The sequence below is a fragment of the Papio anubis genome, chromosome 2 (assembly GCF_008728515.1).
Source record: "Papio anubis isolate 15944 chromosome 2, Panubis1.0, whole genome shotgun sequence".
In the NCBI taxonomy this organism is placed as follows: Eukaryota; Metazoa; Chordata; class Mammalia; order Primates; family Cercopithecidae; genus Papio; species Papio anubis.
This window is the reverse complement of record NC_044977.1, coordinates 90,660,024-90,680,597: the sequence shown is the minus strand read 5'-3', so window position 1 is coordinate 90,680,597 and position 20,574 is coordinate 90,660,024. Positions and strand designations below refer to the sequence as shown.

The 20,574-nt window shown below is 50.2% G+C and overlaps 2 protein-coding genes across 13 annotated transcripts in view; both read left to right on the top strand.

Moving 5' to 3' along the window:
* Positions 1–20,574, top strand: part of DAG1 (dystroglycan 1) — a 500,879-nt gene that overhangs the window by 139,350 nt on the left and 340,955 nt on the right. The window lies entirely within an intron of this gene.
* TRAIP (TRAF interacting protein) overlaps positions 1–20,574 on the top strand; it is a 40,463-nt gene that overhangs the window by 5,121 nt on the left and 14,768 nt on the right. For 4 of the 5 annotated variants that reach the window (XM_017955447.3, XM_009200747.3, XM_009200748.3 and 1 more), the window contains exons 2-10: positions 1,894–1,951; positions 2,483–2,566; positions 5,410–5,449; positions 6,369–6,496; positions 7,737–7,831; positions 8,336–8,449; positions 9,799–9,886; positions 10,505–10,594; positions 11,018–11,106. In XM_017955447.3, coding sequence (XP_017810936.1) covers positions 1,894–1,951; positions 2,483–2,566; positions 5,410–5,449; positions 6,369–6,496; positions 7,737–7,831; positions 8,336–8,449; positions 9,799–9,886; positions 10,505–10,594; positions 11,018–11,106 — 786 coding nt within the window. The remainder of the gene's footprint in view (positions 1–1,893; positions 1,952–2,482; positions 2,567–5,409; positions 5,450–6,368; positions 6,497–7,736; positions 7,832–8,335; positions 8,450–9,798; positions 9,887–10,504; positions 10,595–11,017; positions 11,107–20,574) is intronic. The other variant, XM_021934388.2, reaches the window with a different exon arrangement.

Below are 20,574 nucleotides of genomic sequence, written 5' to 3'. Positions count from 1 at the left end.
TTCTCCCTGGTCCCTAGGAGTAGGGGAGTCTACTAGTAGAAGACTAATTAAAGTTTAAGGCTTGAGCTTTGCTAGACCACCTGCATAGATGATGCAAAGCTGAGCTATGTTTTGCTTTTACCACTACTTACTTTTTTTTTTTCTAGACGGAGTCTCGCTCTGTTGCCCAGGTTGGAGTGCAGTGGCACAATCTTGGCTTTGGCTCACTGCAAGCTCTGCCTCCCGGGTTCACACCGTTCTCCCGACTCAGCCTCCCGAGCAGCTGGGACTACAGGTGCCCGCCACCATACTCCTCTAATTTTTGTATTTAGTAGAGACGGGGTTTCACCGCAGTTATCGGGATGGTTCATCTTCCTGACTGCGATTCACCTGGGGCTCGACTCCCCAAAGTGCTGGGATGCTGGACAGGAGGGCGCGGAGCCACCACGCCTCACTTTTTTTAATTGAAAAACTTTTTAGCCGGGCGCCGGGTGGCTCACGCCTGTAATCCCAGCACTTTAGGAGGCCGAGACGGGCGATCACTTCAGGTCAGGAGATCGAGACCATCCTGGCTAACACGGTGAAACCCCGCCTCTACTAAAAAATACAAAACACCAGCCGGGCGGTAGGTGGCGGGCGCCTCGTAGTCCCAGCTACTCGGGAGGCTGAGGCAGGGAGAATGGCGAACCCCGGAGGCGGAGCGCGGAGCTCTGAGATCCCGCCACTGCACTCCAGCCTGGGCGACAGAGCAGACCGCCTCAAAAAAATTAAAAAAAAAAAAAGAAAAACTTTTCTTTGACTGGGCACAGTGGCTCACGCCAGTAGTTCCAGCACTTTGGGAGGCTGAGGTGGGAGGAGCACTTAAGCTCAGAAGTTGAGACCAGCTTGGGCAGCATAGTGAGACCCTGTCTCTGTTCTATAAAAAACAAAAAAACAAACACAAATTTCAATTTAAAAAAATTTTATGGCTGGGTATGGTGGCTCATACCTGTAATCCAGCACTTTGGGAGGCTGAGGCAGGTGGATCAGTTGAGGTCAGGAGTTCAAGACCAGCCTGGCCAACATGGTGAAACCCCATCTCTACTAAAAACAAAAATTAGCTGGGCGTGGTGGCGCATGCCTGTAATCCCAGCTACTTGGGAGGCTGAGGTAGGAGAATTGCTTGAACCAAGGGGGTGGAGGTTGCAGTGAGCCAAGATGGCGCCACTGCACTCTAGCTGGGTGACAGAGCAAGACTCCATCTCAAAAAAAAAAAAAGTTATGAGTACGTAGTAGGTATACATATTTCTGGGATTAATGAGATATTTTGATGCAGGGATACAGTGTGTAATAATCACTTCAGGGTAAATGGAGTAGCCATCACCTCAAGCATTTATCATTGTTTTATGTTACAAACATTCCTATTATATTCTTTTAGTTACTGTAAAATGTACAGTAGATTATTATTGACTGTAGTCACTCTGTTGTGCTATCAAATACTAGATTGTATTCATTATATCTAACTTTATTTTTGTACCCTTACTTACTTTTATTTCTGGTTGATCCTCACCTTGAAAGTGTAGTCTTTGGGATTCCAGCTTAAAATGGGAGTGTTATCAGAGTCCCCATCCCTGAGGGCCCCTGAGCTTTGACTATATCTTTCCCAACCCCAGTCAAAGCCCAGAAGGTTGCCTGAAGGACTGCTTTTGGCCAAGCCAAAAGGGCCAAAAAAAAAGGGCCAGCTGGCTGGAGTCCTGAGTACCCGTCAGGCCTTGAGGGAGGTTCTGTAACTGTCCGTGCTGCTGCCCTCTTATTTGGGCAGGCATTGGGTCAAGGAGGAGCAGAACAAACCCTTTCGTGGTGAGAATGTTTGCCTGGCTTATGTCCCCAGAGAAACCAGGGCTCATCAATCTATTGTTCTGCTTTTCATTCCAGCCTAATTCAGTGGTTCGAGACAGCACCAAGTCGGACCTGCCCACAGTGCCGAATCCAGGTGAGAGTATTGGGGTGGAACCACATCAACTGAAGAGATCTCCTTAGACAACAGGAATGTGAAAAGAGCTCTGAAACTGCAATATATCTGACCTTTTTGGACCCTTCTGGTTTAAGGCCAGTTGAGCTGCACTTGTGTCCTTGAGTTGGTTGGGGGGCCTGCTTACACCCACAGGTAGCTGGCAGATGGACTTGTTGCCTGGGCCAGTTTTCACTTGGATAGATTTGGCTGGCCTCCTTCACTGTCTTTTCCTCAATGACTCAGCACCTAGAGTTCAGGTATCTTTTGAGCACTTAACCATGTAGGTCTGTAGTAATATGACTTCAGTGACCACCAAACCAGCAGCCCCAGCCTGGGGTACCTGCAGGGGTAAAGACGTCTTTTGACTCTAAAGGATGTACTTTGAAAAGTTAGGTCTGAGAACAGGCCTGACATGCATGTCAGACAGGTAGTCAGACCCATGTACAACACTCTCCTCCTTGCGCATGACCCAGCTACACAATCATACTCTTATCTTGTTCTCCCATCCAGGTTGGCAAAAGAACCATTATCAATAAGCTCTTCTTTGATCTTGCCCAGGAGGAGGAGAATGTCTTGGATGCAGAATTCTTAAAGGTACCTAGAATTTATCTGATTCTACTGAACTCTAAGCCCTCTGGGAGTTCACTTTCTTTCTTTTTTTATTTTCTAAGAGACAGAGTCTTACTCTGTTGTCCACACTGGAGTGCAGTGGTGCAATCATAGCTCACTATAACCTCAAACTCCTGAGTTCAAGGGATCTCCCCACCTCAGCCTGCCTAGTAGCTAGGACTATAGGGGTGCACCACCATGTTCGGTTAATTTTTTTATTTTATGTATTTATTTATTTTTGAGATGAAGTCTCACTCTGTCACCCAGGCTGGAGTGTAGTGGCGTGATCTTGGCTCACTGCAACCTTTGCCTCCTGGGTTAAAGCAATACTCCTGCTTCAGCCTCCTGAGTTGCTGGGACTACAGGCACGTGCCACCATACCCGGCTAGTTTTGTGTTTTTAGTATAGACGGGGTTTCACCTTGTTGACCAGGCTGGTCTCGAACTCCTGACCTCAAGTGATCCAGCTGCCTTGGCCTCCCAAAGTGCTGAGATTACAGGCGTGAGCCACTGTGTCCGGCCCTAATTTTTAAAAAAATTTTTTGTAGAGATAGGGCCTTGCTATGTTACCTAGGCTGGTCTTGAACTCTTGAGCTGGAGCAATCCTCCCACCTTGGCCTCCCAAAGTGCTGAGATTATAGGCATAAGCCACTGTGCCTGGCCTGGGAGTTCACTTTCTATTTCCACATAAGTGGAGGGTTCCTGGAGCATGGAGATGAAGTTATAGAGGTGAGACTTGGTACAGTTTTCAAGGTGGGGACACAAAAAGCAGTGGACAAGTGATGAGACACAGTCATCAGAGAAATACACTGTGAGGGAATAGGGGAGCTGCTTGACTGTAAACCCTCCCCTTGTGATTTCAGGTCAATTCCAACCTTAATTCTCTCCTGCGGTCTTGTTTCCTCATCTTTTAAAGAACCTACAGCCATCCTGTATAGCCCACTTTGGTGGTTGGATAGTTAGTGACAGATTAGAAAACTCTTCTACTCCCCAGTCACAGAAGATTTTTGGACTCAGTGTTCCCTAGCCTGCCTGTGCCTCAAAAGTGCCTGGGGAGGCTGGGCGTGATGGCTCATGCCTGTAATCCCAACACTTTGGGAGGCCAAAGTGGGCAGATCACTTGAGCCCAGGAGTTCAAGACCAGTCTGGGCAACATGGGACCCCATCTCTATTAAATAAAAGAAGTTAAAAGAAAAAAAATTACCTAGGGAGCTTGGTGTAAAGTCGGATGCCTGGGCCTTCCCCAGACCAGAGCTCTTGGAATCAAGATTTGCAGCTCAGGTGGGAATGGAGGCGAAAGTGGGTAGTTTCCCTCCTGTAAATCTACTGCTTCTCCTCCTAACCTAAAATTTAGCTTTTTTTGTGTGCAAGCAGGCTGCATTGGCAGAGAACTCTTGAGGAAGTTGGATTGGGATTCACAAATGATCCCTGGACTCTGAGGGTTAATTTACTGGGTATCTGTCAGATCAGAGCTCATTTGGCTCTGGCCCCAGGATGTCATGATGTCCTTGGAACCTCACTGCTTCAGGAACATGGAGCTTTTGTGCTTAGAGCAAGCATGTTCATCGTCATGGTAACTGCTCCCAGTTTTAAGTAGTGTCTTCCCTGTGATGAAAGCAACAAAGGCAGTTTCATTTATTTCCAGCTTTCAAAGCCAGGTTTGTGAGACAGGTAGCACCATCTTGGGTAGTTTGGAGCAAGGGCTTGGAAGCCCCTGCTGGAGTGTGGAAGAAGCCAGAGGACTATGGGTAGTGGTGCAGCAGCCATGGCCTAGTATCTGTTCTCAGGCAGCCCCTGCGTGCTCTTCCTTACCCACCACTTCCACTCCCAGCTGTTCAGCCTATACTAACCAGCCCAGCCACCAGAAGCTCCTGCCCCCAGAGTCCTGGGTGGAGAGTTTGACAGCAGGGTCTTGTTTACCCACTGGGCCTGGGCCATACTGTTGGTCACATGTGAAATTCTGAGTCTTCTGTTGACCTTAGATGAGTGATCTAGAGTAAGATTTGCCTGGATTCCATCTAGCTACCACCATGGACCCTTGGTCAAGCATTTCAGTTTTGTAAAAGTCCTTGGCTTTCTTTGTTATGGAGCAGGCATCTCTCTTGCTCATGGGGATGTTGAGTTCTCTGGCATCCTGAATAGGAACTGGGTTCAATTCTGCCACAGCTTCTCAGTGATTCTGTGGCATGGCTGTGGAACATTTGCAAGGGCTTTGAGAGGCTCACTTGATCCTCACAACAGTCTAGTTAGAGACTAGACACATGGGAGATTTCATCCAGGAGTACAAAGCTATTCTGGCATACCTACCTCCATTTGATCCTAGGTCTAGAAGGACTGTGGTACACAGAGCCAGTTCAGAGCTTGGAGGAAAGTAGACTATGAATCAGGAAGACCCAGGGTGGGAGAGGAGGAGTAATGGCCCAGGGTCCTTGGCCATTCCTATTGTGTGTCCCTGGTGAGGCAGCTGATACCCAGAGGGAATGAGACCAACAGAGGAATGAGGCCAAGGAAGCGACAGAAGCTTCTGCTATGGAGACTGATCACAGGGACCCAACTTTACTTCCCTTCCACTATTCTACCTCTTTACCTGTCCTGGGGCCTTGTCCCTGAGATTATTCCTCCATTTTACCTACTTTTCAAAAGGGCACATAGAGCTAAAGCAGTGCTTATCTTTCCATTGTTGGCTTAGCTTGGCCTTGAGGCACTGCAGGATTCATGCCCTAGAAGGCCTCATTGTTCAATCCTGGGGCTCCCCACAACCTTATGGGAGACAACGTGGAGGTCGGCTATGATGCTTTCCTGCTGCTTATTGTGGGTATTGCCTTTCAGAATGAACTGGACAATATCAGAGCCCAACTTTCCCAGAAAGGTGAGTTAGCAAGAGACAGGGGGTACTGGGAAGCCCCTGACTTGGATGCTGCAGGAAGGGGGCCCTAGGAGGAAGGTTTCAAACTGTTTGGGAGAGCCAGGGCCTTTCCCTGCTTTGTATGTCCAAGAGTCCTGCTAGCTCTTGTGGCTGGCAGAAAAAGAGAGGGAAGGGAGGTGACTGAAGCTGTTCACCTAGACCAGGTGAGCCTCTTGTCTCTGAGTGCAGCTTCTTGCCCAGGAACCAAGATGGGAGGGGGCTACCTGATGGGACAGAATATCTTTGGGAGAGGACTCAGCAGCTGAGTTTGACTGGAACCTGCTTGAGTCCTGGGATGATGAACTAACTGGACCCATGAGGGGTGGGGAGTGGGCAGTAAAATATTTTCCTGGCCGGGCGCGGTGGCTCACGCCTGTAATCCCAGCACTTTGGGAGGCCGAGGTGGGCGGATCACGAGGTCAGGAGATCGAGACCATCCTGGCTAACACAGTGAAACCCCGTCTCTACTAAAAAATACAAAAAAAAACCTAGCCGGGTGAGGGGGCGGGCGCCTGTAGTCCCAGCTACTCGGGAGGCTGAGGCAGGAGAATGGTGTGAACCCGGGAGGCGGAGCTTGCAGTGAGCCGAGATCGCACCACTGCACTCCAGCCTGGGCCACAGAGCGAGACTCTGTCTCAGAAAAAAAAAAAATTTTCCTAAGTAGTTCAAGCAGCAGAAAGTGGGCTTTTACCTGAATGAAGGCTCTGGCTCAGCTTCTGTGGTTTGGCACATCCCAGAGAAGGAAGCGGGCCACCCAGCTTTCAGCTCTGAGTCTTGTTTCTCACCTGCCTAAGGGATCAGGCACTGAAGCCAAGGGCCCAAGTTCTTATGCTGATGGATGGACAGGCCTTTCCCTTTCCCCCACCCACTATCCCTGCTCCAGAGAAGGAGAAACGAGACAGCCAGGTCATCATCGACAATCTGCGGGACACGCTGGAAGAACGCAATGCTACTGTGGTATCTCTGCAGCAGGCCTTGGGCAAGGCCGAGATGCTGTGCTCTACACTGAAAGTAGGTCCTCAGGTTTTATGGGTACAGAATTAGTGGGGAGGTATTGCCCCAGAACTGGACTCCCCATTCTGGGCTTATCTTCTGGTTCTGCTTCAGTCAATACCTTGGTTTGGGGAGTTGTAAAATAGAGGCAAATCACTTCTTCCCCTTGCCCTCCCATACTGTACCCATCCATCCCATAAGAAAAGGACCATGTTGGCTATACTTGGGGTTTTGTGCTAGGTAGTTTGAAGAGGCAAGGCCTTCCCAGTACCTCACAGAAGGGATGCTCAACTAAGAGCTCATGGGCCATGTTTCCAAAAGTGGTTCATACTCTACTGATGAGGCCAGCCTGAAGAACCTTCCATTAGCACTCCAGTCCTTGGCTGGGCTGCTCTCCTGAGCCAGATCAAACAGCACCCTAGGGAGGAGCAAGGGCCTTTGAAGTCAGCTGTGCTGAGCTGACCAGCCAGATCAAAGTCTGCAGAGTGAACAGTCTTAGACCTAGATGAATTTTGCATCAGCCTGGGTTGGTGAGCCTCTTGCTCTCCAAGGGGCATGAGAGGTGATTGATCTGAACCCATGATTGATATTCTGGCCTTGTAGGCAGGAGCAGTCCTTGCTGGATGCCATTTGAAAGGGAAAGGGAGCCATCCTTGTGAACAGACAAGGCCCCAGGATATTCATTGTCTCTGTTCCTGCTTGGGGGCTGGGTTGGATCACATGGTCTGGCTGGTGGGAGGGAGCAAACTGGCACCTGGCTACAGAGCAGGAGTCTCTAATGGTATTCTCAGGTCAGAGACAAGTGGTCTTAGGCTGAAGGTAGGCTGGCCAGCTTCCCCTGGCTCAATTCTTCATTCTTGGCAACTGTCCATGGGTCTGGGTGGTGGATGGTGAGGCCTGGGTTTGTGCTCTGGACTTCTTCAGCCACCTGCACAACATGTACCATGAGGCCCAGACCACTGGACCTTGGCAGCCCACAGTGGGCCTGTAAATGCTGGCAGTGGGCTGTGCCTACTGTAAGAAACCTTTCAGGAGGAAGCAGGCAGGGAGGTGAAGAAGCAGCTGGCTTAGAGCCTTTTAGCAGAAGCACAAGTGAGAGTGGGACCCAGGAGCTTTACCTCCTGGGGTTTGGGAGTACATGGTTATCAGCATTTTCAAAACATAAGCTGCAGAGAGTTCTGGAGCAGTTTTCCTAGTGACTTTAGCAATGGCTCCTGAGGGCCTCCAAGCATCAGATATGGGTGTATTTGCTTTTCAGAAGCAGATGAAGTACTTGGAGCAGCAGCAGGATGAGACCAAACAAGCGCAAGAGGAGGCCCGCCGACTCAGGAGCAAGATGAAGACCATGGAGCAGTGAGTTTGGAGCTGGGTCCTGCACTGTGCCTTTGCCCCCAGGGCCTGCAAGTTCTTATGACTGCAACAGGGAGTGGGATTGGGTCATGTCCGAGGCTCGAATCTCCATAGGCCATGGAGGGCTGAGGTCAGCTGGGTGTGGGCACAGATCTTAGCCTCTATGAACTCTTCCACCATTCTAAGGAATGGGAGCCCTTGCCACATTCCTCCCTGTCTCTGTTGCCTGTGGCCAGATGACCTGGTGGGTTTTTCCCTCCAGGAACCTCTCTCCAGGAAATCCCTCACCTTGAGACCCTCTTTCAGCACCTCTTCTTTCTCAGCAGCATCCTTGGAGCTATGCTCATCTCTGCTGTGGGGCCTTTCCTTGGGCACACCCACCTGCTAAACATCCTAGCAGCCTAGCCTGTTACCTTAGCAACGGCAGCAAAGGAAGGCAGAGCTGCACTGGGTACCTACCCATCAGCCTCCAGATTGCAAATGCCGTGGGCTGGGTGTGTTTTTCAGGATTGAGCTTCTACTCCAGAGCCAGCGCCCAGAGGTGGAGGAGATGATCCGAGACATGGGTGTGGGACAGTCAGCGGTGGAACAGCTGGCTGTGTACTGTGTGTCTCTCAAGAAGTGCGTACTGTGGCCCCTCTCAGCAAACACAGGAGATAGGCCATGGGGCTCCCGCCATGTCATTGCTTCCCATCTCTTGTAAAGCAGATAGAGCTAAGGGGCAAACTCTGGAGCCATGCTGCCTTTGAACCCTGATTCCACCTCTCAGCAGCTATGTGGCCTGGTGCCAGTTTCTTGGCTTCTTTGACCTTCAGCTTCCTGAATGGAGATAGTAGTAGACCTGCCTCATAGGATTGTTGAGAGGATTGAGTGTGAATCTTTTTTTTTTTTTTGAGATGGAGTCTCGCTCTGTTGCCCAGGCTGGAGTGCAGTGGCGGGATCTCGGCTCACTGCAAGCTCCCCCTCCCAGGTTCACGCCGTTCTCCTGCCTCAGCCTCCTGAGTAGCTGGGACTACAGGCACCCGCCACTGCGCCCGGCTAATTTTTTTTATTTTTAGTAGAGACAGGGTTTCACCGTGGTCTCGATCTCCTGACCTCGTGATCCGCCCGCCTCGGCCTCCCAAAGTGCTGGGATTACAGGCATGAGCCACCGTGCCCGGCCTGAGTGTGAATCTTAAGTGCTGTTTCTAAGGGAGTTGACCTAGCTCTCTGAGCTATAAGCCCCATTGTGATTGATATCTAGAGCTTGTTCCCCTTTAGCACTATGATCCTGCCTGGCTTGGATCAAACTCGTATTCTTACTCTGGTGGGTGTAAGGTTGGCAGGAAGGGTGGAGGGTCACTTAGCTGAGAGGCATAGAGGGTCCAAGATGCTTCCTTTAAGACCAGGTGGTAGGCCGGGCGCGGTGGCTCAAGCCTGTAATCCCAGCACTTTGGGAGGCCGAGATGGGCGGATCACGAGGTCAGGAGATCGAGACCATCCTGGCTAACACGGTGAAACCCCGTCTCTACTAAAAAGTACAAAAAACTAGCCAGGCGAGGTGGTGGGCGCCTGTAGTCCCAGCTACACGGGAGGCTGAGGCAGGAGAATGGCGTAAACCTGGGAGGCGGAGCTTGCAGTGAGCTGAGATCCGGCCACTGCACTCCAGCCCAGGTGATAGAGCGAGACTCCGTCTCAAAAAAAAAAAAAAATACCAGGTGGTTTAGGGGGCCCCCTAGTGAGACTGGGGCTTTCTGCATGCCCTCTCAAGTCACCAGTGCCTGCAGGACAGGCAGGAGGAAAGAGTCACTTCCTTGCGTTCTCTGCAGGACCCTCCACAGTGCCACCTGGTACTTACTGGGCTCAGGTGTCAAAGTAGGAATGAGAATGAGTTGAGGGGTTGGGCAGTGCTTTGTGTTAGATTAGTGCTGTGGCTCAGTCTGACCTGCAGGTGTTCTTTTCTGGCATCTCTTTCCATGGCCACATTGCAGAGAGTACGAGAATCTAAAAGAGGCACGGAAGGCCTCAGGGGAGCTGGCTGAGAAGCTGAGGAAGGATTTGTTTTCCTCCAGAAGCAAGGTAACTTAGCAGTGAACACGGGTTGAAGGAGAGGCGGCTCTCCTTTTGTCATGCTCACTCTGGTCTCCTGAGCAAGGCCATGGGACCTGATGGCACAGCTGACTCCCTGGGGCAGCTGGATGACTTATAGAGATTTGTTACCAGTCCTTACTGGGCATTGGTCTGAATATGTGACTTGTCCAGTAGGGATAGACAGATCACAGAGGTGTCTGCCAACATGTGGACACTCATGCTCCCCTCTGTTCTTCCCAGCTCCTGGGTACCGCTCAGCTGGCTGGAGAGCACAGGCCCCAAATGTGACAGCGTCAGGGGCCTATTTTTGCACCATGTCTGGAGTAGGAGGGCTCCTGGAACCTGATTCGGTCAGCATAGCTGCTTTTACTTCTGGCATGGTGCAGCCACAGGCTGCAGGATGTAGGAAGCAGCCTTTGCTTCTGGGCAGCTCCGGATGTGCCTTGCCAGACTGAGGCCTAGCCTCAGAGAGCTGGGATCTCTTCCCATACCCCTAGTCTCTTCTAGACTCTAGGCTACCTTGATCACTCACTGGGGAGCAGCAGGAGGGGGCAGGGAACAAGGCTAACACTTGGCTTGTCCTTCACTCCCTACACTTTCTTATAGTTGCAGACAGTCTACTCTGAATTGGATCAGGCCAAGTTAGAACTGAAGTCAGCCCAGAAGGACTTACAGAGTGCTGACAAGGAAATCATGGTGAGGAACATCCCTGGCTTGACAGGAATGAGGGGTGGTTTGTGTGCCCTCCCAAAGCAGGGCTGGGCTATCTCTGCCCAGGACCCTTGCACCAGTCAGTGGTGGTTCTGGGCCCCTGCATCTTCCTGGGTGAGGGTGTGCCCCTTGGCCCTGGTCTGAACTGGAACCTGGGCCTCCTCAACAGAGGGCAGATAGCACCATGAGTCTTCCCTCATAGTCTGTCCTGTACTTACATCCCTGAGGTCCCTCATCAGAGGAGGGACTGTAGCTGGGGCTTGGCCTCCTGAGCCTAATAATGGGGTATCAGGCCTTGCTCTGTTCCCAGTGGGCCGGCCTTTCATGCATGCTAGTCATGTCCTCTGCATTATCTCTGGACTTGATGCCTCAGCCTTTCTCTCACACACTTTTCTTTCCCTCCCCAAGAGCCTGAAAAAGAAGCTAATGATGCTGCAGGAAACTTTGAACCTGCCACCAGTGGCCAATGAGACTGTCGACCGCCTGGTTTTAGAGAGGTTTGTTGAGCCTTGGGCGGTACAGGGGTCACAAGGTGGGAGAGCTTTCTGGTAACAGTCTTTACTCCTTCTAGCTTTGGTGGGGTGGGTGACCTTTGTGGACCTGATGTCTGCAGACAACCTGCCCTGGAAGCCAGCCAAGATTTAGCTGGCAGGCAGCTTTGAAGCAAATTAGTCTCTGACATGGAGAGGCCAGAGAAGGCCAGAGGACCTAGAAGTGGTCTGAGAATAGGGCAGGAGCACTGACTGTCTTGGGGCATCCTGTTTATGGAGTAGCTCCCCACATATATCTGTCCACCCTAGATTTTGAAACAAATATGAAACCACTCTAAAATAATTCCCCTACTGCCAGGAGTGCATGCTTTAAAGCTGCCAGCAGAGGGAGCCAAGAGGCAGAAGGATTGGTGTCGCCGCAAGCATGGGCATCTGTTTCTGCTCCTGAGAGTTTCACAGAAACAGACTAGCTGAGAGCATCCTCAAGGCTACTTCCTGCCTGCCGAAAGTCCCCAGCAAGGACCCAGATAGAAGGCACACAACTCCTGTCAGTGGCCCCAGTGTTTTTTTTTTTTTAATGGAGTCTCACTCTGTTGCCAGGTTGGAGTGCAGTGGCATGATCTTGGCTTACTGCAATCTCTGCCTCCTGGATTCAAGCAATTCCCCTGCCTCAGTCTCCCAAATAGCTGGTATTACAGGTGCACACCACCATGCCCGGCTAATTTTTTGTATTTTAGTAGAGACAGGGTTTCACCATGTTGGCCAGGATGGTCTCGATCTCCTGACCTCCTGATCCACCTGCCTCGGCCTCCCAAAGTGCTGGGATTACAGGTGAGAGCCACCATGCCTAGTTGCTTTTGTTTACTTTCTTTACCTCTTCAGTGTGCTGGAAGGCCTGGACTCCTACAGCAGGTCCTTGGTGAGTGCCCACTGCATGGCAGGCCTTCTCTGTTCTCTTGGAGCTTATGTTCCAGTGGGATAGATGAGCTGGGAGTTTCGATGGCTAAGCCCACAGCCCACCAGCTATATACTACATTATAGAATCTGGTCTGTAGCTCCCAGTTGGGGACAGGCCCACCTCATTCTGAGTAAGCTTCATGCCAGGGCCTGTAGCCCATTTGGTACAGGGAAGACAACAATGTTCTCCCTTGGCTTTCAGGCCATCAGGACACTAAATTGACAAACCTTCATAAGCTGGGCTGGGCTTGTCATCAAGCCACATGAGGATGACTTCATTCATTTTTGTCTCCAGTATTTTTCTGGGCATAACTATCGAAGTGATTGGCTGAGTGCATTGACTCATACCTGTAATCTCAGCGCTTTGGGAGGCCAAGGTGGGAGGATTGCTTGAGTCCAGGAGTTCAAGACCAGCCTGGGCAACATAATGAGACCCTGTATCAAAAAACTTAAAACTTAGTCAAACATGGTGGCACACACTTGTAGTTCTAGCTACTCAGGAGGCCAAGGCAGGAGAATCACTTGAGCCCAAGAGTCGAGCTATGATTGTGCCACTGCACTGCATCCTGGGAGACAGAGTAAGACCCTGTCTCTCTTGAGAGACCAGGCACGGTGGCTCATGCCTGTAACCCCAGCACTTTGGGAGGCTGAGTCAGGGGATCACCTGAGGTCAGGAGTTTGAGACCAGCCTGACCAATATGGTGAAACCCCATCTCTACTAAAAATACAAGAATTAGCTGGGTGTGGTGGTGGGCGCCTGTAATCCCAGTTACTCGAGAGGCTGAGGCAGGACAATCGCTTGAACCTGGGAAGTGGAGGTTGCAGTGAGCTAAGATCGCACCACTGCACTCCAGCCTGGGTGACAGAAAGACTCTGTCCCAAGAAAAAGAAAAAAAAAATTACGGTGGCAGATCTGTTTGTTTTTAGCAAAAGCCCATCTTTTAACTAGGCATTAGACAGCACCAGCACAGTCTATTCTTGTTTTTGTTTGTTTGTTTTGAGATAGGGTCTCATTCTGTTGCCCAGGCTGGAGTGCAGCGGTGTGATCACAGCTCACTGCAGCCTTGACCTCCTGGGCTCAGGTGATGTGATCCTCCTGCCTCAGCCTCCTGGATAGCTGGGACTAAAGTGCTGGGATTACAAGCATGAGCCACCATGCCCATCCTAGGCACGGCATCTTCTAAACTCAGAGCCTCAAGCTCTCAAAAATGGTTGTTGAATCCTCAGCAATAGCATTGCCCTGTCTTCTTTGTGTTCTGATGGCAAGACCCTCACAACTACAAGTGACCTCAAAGACTGCCTCTACCTTTCTCCTGTGACTGCTAATGTGTTACTACAGAGGTCTGGAAGAAGTCTTAAGTTTTCTTGGGTCACCTGCTTGGGAGGCTGAGGTGAGAGGATCACTTGAGCCTGGGAGGTCAAGGCTGCAGTGAGCGATGATCACGCCACTGCACTCTAGCCTGGGCAACAGAGTGAGACCTGTCTCAAAAAAAAAAAGTCATGTCAAGGAAGGTGGAAGAGTAGAAAGCTCCAGGAATCCATCTCTCTGTGGCAACAGTTGAGCTGGCTGAAACTATCTGAAGCAACCACTTTGGAAATCTGGTCTAGTAGAACATTTTCAGCATCCAGGGAAGAGGTTGATGAAGAAGCTGGTAAACTTCAGTAAATTTTCTCATAGCAGCTCCACCTCCTGGGCTCAAGTGATCCTCCTGCCTCAATCTCCTGAGTAGCTGGGATTGACTACAGGCATGCACCACCATGCCCAACTAATTTTTTGTAGAGACAGGGTCTCACTTATTGCCCAGGCTGGTCTTGAACTCCTGACCTCAAGCGATCCTCCTGCCTGGGCTTCCCAAAGTGCTGGGATTACAGGTGTTAGCCACCTTTTCTTTTCCTCCCCTCCCCTCCCCTCCTTTCCCCTTCCTTTCCTTTCCTTTCCCCTTCCTTTCCTTTCCTTTCATTTCCTTTTTTTTCTTTCTTTTCTTTTTGAAACGGTGTCTTGCTCTGTCGCCCAGGCTGGAGTACAGTGGTGCCATCTTGGCTCACTGCAACCTCCACTTCCCGAGTTGAAGCGATTCTTCTGCCTCAGCCTCCCGAATAGCTGGGATTATAGGCACGCTCCACCATGCCCAGCTAGTTTTTTGTATTTTTAGTAGAGACGGAGTTTCACCATGTTGGCCAGGCTGGTCTTTAACTCCTGACCTCAAGCGATCCTCCCACCTTGGCCTTCCAAAGTGCTGAGATTACAGGTGTGACCCACCATGCCCAGCCACCACCATTTCTTGATTTAAAATTAGGAAAATTAAGAAATTTCTGGCTGGATATGGTGGGTGTACTAAAAATACAAAAATTAGCCAGGTGTGGTGGTGCATGTCTATAATCCCAGCTACTTGGGAGGCTGACGCACGAGAATGGCTTGAACCTGGGAGGTGGAGGTTGCAGTGAGCTGGGATCGTGCCACTGTACTCCAGCCTGGATGACAGCGAGACTCTGTCACAAAAACAAAAACAAAAAAAATTAAGAAGTTTCTTAGGTTTTTTAAGAAACTTCTTAATTTTTATAACTTTTTACTGCAGCAATATTTTTTGTTTGTTTGTTTTTGAGACGGAGTCTTGCTCTGTCGCCCAGGCTGGAGTGCAGTGGCCGGATCTCAGCTCACTGCAATCTCTGCCTCCTGGGTTCCCGCCATTCTCCTGCCTCAGCCTCCCGAGTAGCTGGGACTACAGGCGCCCGCCACCTCGCCTGGCTAGTTTTTTTGTATTTTTTTAGTAGAGACGGGGTTTCACTGTGTTAGCCAGGATGGTCTCAATCTCCTGACCTCGTGATCCACCCATCTCGGCCTCCCAAAGTGCTGGGATTACAGGCTTGAGTCACCGCGACCGGCAGCAATATTTTTTATTGTGGTAAAATATAAACAAAATTCACCATCGTAACCATTTTTAAGTACATTTCTGTGGCGTCAAGTACAATTACTTGCTGTGCAGCCATCACCACCATCCCACTCCAGAATGTTTTCATCTCCCCAAGGTGAAATTCTATACCCAGGCCGGGCGCGGTGGCTCAAGCCTGTAATCCCAGCACTTTGGGAGGCCGAGACGGGCGGATCACGAGGTCAGGAGATCGAGACCATCCCAACATGGGCTAACATGGTGAAACCCCGTCTCCACTAAAAAATACAAAAAACTAGCCGGGCGAGGTGGCGGGCGCCTGTAGTCCCAGCTACTCGGGAGGCTGAGGCAGGAGAATGGCGTGAACCTGGGAGGCGGAGCTTGCAGTGAGCTGAGATTCGGCCACTGCACTCCAGCCTGGGCGACAGAGCGAGACTCCGTCTCAAAAAAAAAAAAAAAAAAAGAAATTCTATACCCATTAAACAGTAACTCTCCTATCCCCTTTCTCCTCAGCTCCTTCACTTACCTTTCTACTTTCCATCTCTATCAATTTGACTACTTTAGGAGCTTCATATAAGTGGACTCATACAATATTTGTCCTTTTATTACTGACTTATTTCACTTAGCATAATGTCTTCAAGGTTTATCTATGTAGCATGTATTAGAATTTTCTTCCTTTTTAAGGCTGAATCAGTAATCATATTTAATTTAAATTTTTTTTTTTTTTTTTTTTTTTTTTGAGACAGGGTGTTGCTTTGTTGCCCAGGCTGGAGTGCAGTGGCATGATCTCGGCTCACTGCAACCTCCGCCCCCTGGGTTCAAGGGATCCTCCCACCTCAGCCTTCCAAGTAGCTGAGATTACAGGCATGTGCCACAATGCCCAGTTAATTTATTTAATTTTATATTTTGTAGAGACAGAGTCTCAATATGTTGCCCAGGTCAATATTGAACTCTTGCCGGGCGCGGTGGCTCAAGCCTGTAATCCCAGCACTTTGGGAGGCCGAGACGGGCGGATCACGAGGTCAGGAGATCGAGACCATCCTGGCTAACCCCGTGAAACCCCGTCTCTACTAAAAAATACAAAAAACTAGCCGGGCGAGGTGGCGGGCGCCTGCAGTCCCAGCTACTCGGAAGGCTGAGGCAGGAGAATGGCGTAAACCCGGGAGGCGGAGCTTGCAGTGAGCTGAGATCCGGCCACTGCACTCCAGCCTGGGCGACAGAGCGAGACTCCGTCTCAAAAAAAAAAAAAAAATATTGAACTCTTGGCCTCAAGCCATCCTCCCACCTCAGCCTCCCAAATTGTTGGTATTACAGGCGTGAGCTACTGTGCCTGGCAGTATTCATGTTTTAAATTTGCAAGCATTCTTTCTTGCTCTTTGGGTATGTCTGTTTTGCAAAGCATGATGTTCTTGTTTTTTGTTTTTTTTTTTGAGACGGAGTCTCGCTCTGTCGCCCAGGCTGGAGTGCAGTGGCGCAATCTCGGCTCACTGCAAGCTCTGCCTCCTGAGTTTATGCCATTCTCCTGCCTCAGCCTCCTGAGTAGCTGGGACTACAGGCACCTGCCACCATGCCCGGCTAATTTTTTGTATTTTTAGTAGAGATGGGGGATGTTCTTGTTTTATGGTCTCATATTTCTCTTTGTATCAGAGTCAGTAATTGTGCACCGTGGACTTTCTCCTGGGCTCCTCTCCCATACCTGGTAGTCCTTGGCTACTTTGGAGGCCAACCTATGTGGGTAGGGTTTGGGGGAGATGTGCAGACAGCTCACATCATCTTGAGTCTTACCTGAACCCAGGATGCAGAAAGCTTTACTGTTGGGGCCAATAATATTGACTGCCCTAGGTCACTCTACATGGTTTGTTTAGTGTCTTTGAGAAAAGCTCTTTTATTTATTGGCCCAGGGCAGCAGCCTGACTGCCTAGTGTTCTACCAATGCAGATTAGGATGGGGTGGAGCCAAGCTCACAATTTCATCAGTGTTCCAGTTTTCAGGCCTGTTTAATGCTTTTGCAAGGCCCTCCCTTGCCTTTATGGACCCCTCCTTGTGGGTTCTGGCTGCTGTGTCAGTCTCTTGTCCCCTGGCCATGCTTTCTCTCCCAGAATTTTTTGGAAATCTCTGGGGGCTGATGGTGGTTGCCCTTTCTAGTTGTTGCAGTAGGATTACCCTTCATATCTGTCATTTTAGGGAGGCATCAGCAGGTAGCCACCACCCCAATTACAAAGTCAGTGTTAGGAAGATCTCTCTTATGGGCCCCAAGGGCCCCTGAACTCTAGGCTGGAGAAAGCCAGGGAGATCTTTCCTTAGGGTAGGGTAAGGCCGCCAGGAGCCATGAGTTCATGGAGGAGACATTGACTAATCCCATGCCACACAGGCAATGAGCTGCTCAAGGCCTTAGCTATGTTCTGGAAAGGGGAGCTTTGAGTGTCTTACCTGACCCGCTGAGGCATCTGGCATGAAGCCCTGTAAGTTGACCATGGGTGCGTGTCCCAAGGGTGATAGTGTCACTCAGGAGGGCCTCAAGCCAGCCTCAACCAGTGAGGGAAGGACTACTAAGCCCTAGGTTCTTCCTCATAGGACACACAGAAGGTGGGAAGGAAAGAAAGTGGACCCCTGGCAGAAGGGGAAACAGGTTTCAAGCTCATAAAGGAAGAAGAATAGGCCAGGCGCGGTGGCTCAAGCCTATAATCCCAGCACTTTGGGAGGCCGAGACGGGCGGATCACGAGGTCAGGAGATCAAGACCATCCTGGCTAACATGGTGAAACTTCGTCTCTACTAAAAAAATACAAAAAACTAGCCGGGCGTGGTGGCGGGCGCCTGTAGTCCCAGCTACTCGGGAGGCTGAGGCAGGAGAATGGCATAAACACGGGAGGCGGAGCTTGCAGTGAGCTGAGATCCGGCCACTGCACTCCAGCCTGGGTGACAGAGCAAGACTCTGTCTCCAAAAAAAAAAAAAAAAAGGAAGAAGAATATAGAAACAGTCTTAAGAGAAAGCCGGGCCCAGTGGCTTACGCCTGTAATCCCAGCACTTTGGCAGGCCGAGGTGGGCAGATCACAAGGTCAGGAGATCAAGACCATCCTGGCTAACACGGTGAAACCCCATCTCTACTAAAAATACAAAAAGTTAGCTGGGCATGGTGGCGGGTGCCTGTAGTCCCAGCTACTCAGGAGGCTGAGGCAGGAGAATGGTGTGAACCCGGAAGGCAGAGCTTGCTGTGAGCCGAGATCGCACCACTGGACTCCAGCCTGGGCAACAGAGTGAGATTCCATCTCAAAAAAAAAAAAAAATAGTCTAAGAGAAGAAGAAATGTGTCCTTATGATCCAGATGTGGATATGGGGAGTGAAGGAGGCACCGTGAGAACCTCCTGAGTCTTGAGTTTAGTGTTGTGGATGACCAGGAGGTGCAAGTGAATAAGCCTGGCTTGCCTTGAGCTTGGGCACCACTAGGCAACGCCTTAGGGGATGGCTGGGAGTAGAAAGTCCTGCCTTGGCCGGGTGCGGTGGCTCAAGCCTGTAATCCCAGCACTTTGGGAGGCCGAGATGGGCGGATCACGAGGTCAGGAGATCGAGACCATCCTGGCTAACATGGTGAAACCCCGTCTCTACTAAAAAATATAAAAAAACTAGCCGGGCGAGGTGGTGGGCACCTGTAGTCCCAGCTACTCAGGAGGCTGAGGCAGGAGAATGGTGTAAACCCAGGAGGCGGAGCTTGCAGTGAGCTGAGATCCGACCACTGCACTCCAGCCTGGGCAACAGAGCGAGACTCCGTCTCAAAAAAAAAAAAAAAAGAAAGTCCTGCCTTGAGCCACCTTGAGGATAAAATTCACAGCACCCAGCAAGATCCTGCCTGCCTCTTGAGTTTATCTTTCCTAACCTGAGCCTCAACTTGCTGGGATTGGTAAATGGTGGCAGAATATGGATACTGCAAAAAAGATGGCATGAGTGGTCCTGGCTGCTGTGGTTCCCAGAGGAGGAAGCGAAGCAGCCAGCCTGGAGTTGGTTTGAGGTGGGTTTGTGCAGCCTTCATTTTCACTTGCAGGCAAGGACAGAAGTAGAGCTTCTAGGGTCCTGGACAGGGAAGGAAGAAATAGTCCAGGTTGCCTGGATTGCTTAGCCACCCAGATCAATGCAGGTAGCCTTCCTCCCTCTGATATGTACATCCCAGTGAGAGTGGGACTGTGGTGCAGCCCTGAAAAGTTCCTGAGGAAGGGAAGAGAGAAGGCATCTTTGGAGCTACCCTTGCCACTCCCCAGGGTTCTCCTTGTATGGCAGGAGCTGGGGAGCCCTGTCAGGTCTGGGTGGGCTGGAAGAATCCTGTGGGCTGTAGTTTTTAATAGAATAAAACTTCACTCCCCCCTCCGACACCCACCTGTTATAAAAGTAAAAACACACTCATTGAGAATTTGGAAAATAGGGAATTATAGAGGTAGTTACAGTTGACATGTGGAATATTTCCTTCTACTCCTTTTTCTGCATGTGGGGGTGGGGTTGGGAGTGGTGGGGGGGGGGGTGCCAAATCATGTAATTGCACTATACGTGGAGTTTTGTGTGCCTTTTAAATTAAATTAATTTTTTTTTTTTTTTTTTTTTTGAGATGGAGTCTTGCTCTGTCACCCAGGCTAGAGTGCAGTGGCCGGATCTCAGCTCACTGCAAGCTCTGCCTCCTGGGTTCACGTCATTCTCCTGCCTCAGCCTCCCAAGTAGCTGGGACCACAGGCGCCCGCCACCACGCCCGGCTAATTTTTTGTATTTTTGGTAGAGATGGGGTTTCACCGTGTTAGCCAGGATAGTCTCGATCACATGACCTCGTGATCTGCCTGCCTCGGCCTCCCAAAGTGCTGGGATTACAGGCGTGAGCCACCATACCCGGCCAAATTAAATTTTTTTAAGACAGAGTCTGGATCAGTGCAGTGGTGCAATCAGGGATTACTGTTGCATGCTTTTTTTTTTTTGAGACAGAGTCTTGCTCTGTCGCCCAGGCTGGAGTGCTGGAGTGGAGTGCAGTGGCGCGATTTTGGCTCCGTCTCAAAAAAAATAAATAAATAAATCTAGCATACAAACATTTCCCCATGTTATTAAATTTACTCTCTGGAAACACTACTTTTTGCCTACGTCATATTTAAGCTATGACTGCCAGTCCCCTAGGGAATCATTTTGATGGTTTCTAATATTGTACCATTTGCCGGGGTAAGTAGCAACATCACAGGGAGAGGAAGGGAGACCTTCCCTCCACATCAATCTGTGGTGACATCTCTGACTGGCTCCTTACATTGCATTCTGAGACATGAGGCTATGTGGTCAAAGGGCAGTAGGCTTTTATTTATACATTTAGGTTTTCTCTGGGTTTTGGCTTGCTTCTTTCTTTGTCTTCCAGACTTTCACTGGTCCCATGACTATGCAAAGGACTGAGTCAAGTGGTTTGTTCTCTAGAGAGTAGGGCTTTTTTTTGAGACAGAGTCTCGCTCTGTTGCCAGGCTGGAATGCAGTGGCGCAATCTCGGCTCACTGCAACCTCCGCCTCCCGGATTCAAGCGATTCTCTTGCCTCAGCCTTCTGAGCAGCTGGGACTACAGATACGAGCCACCACGCCCAGCTAATTTTTGTATTTTTAGTAGAGACAGGGTTTCACCA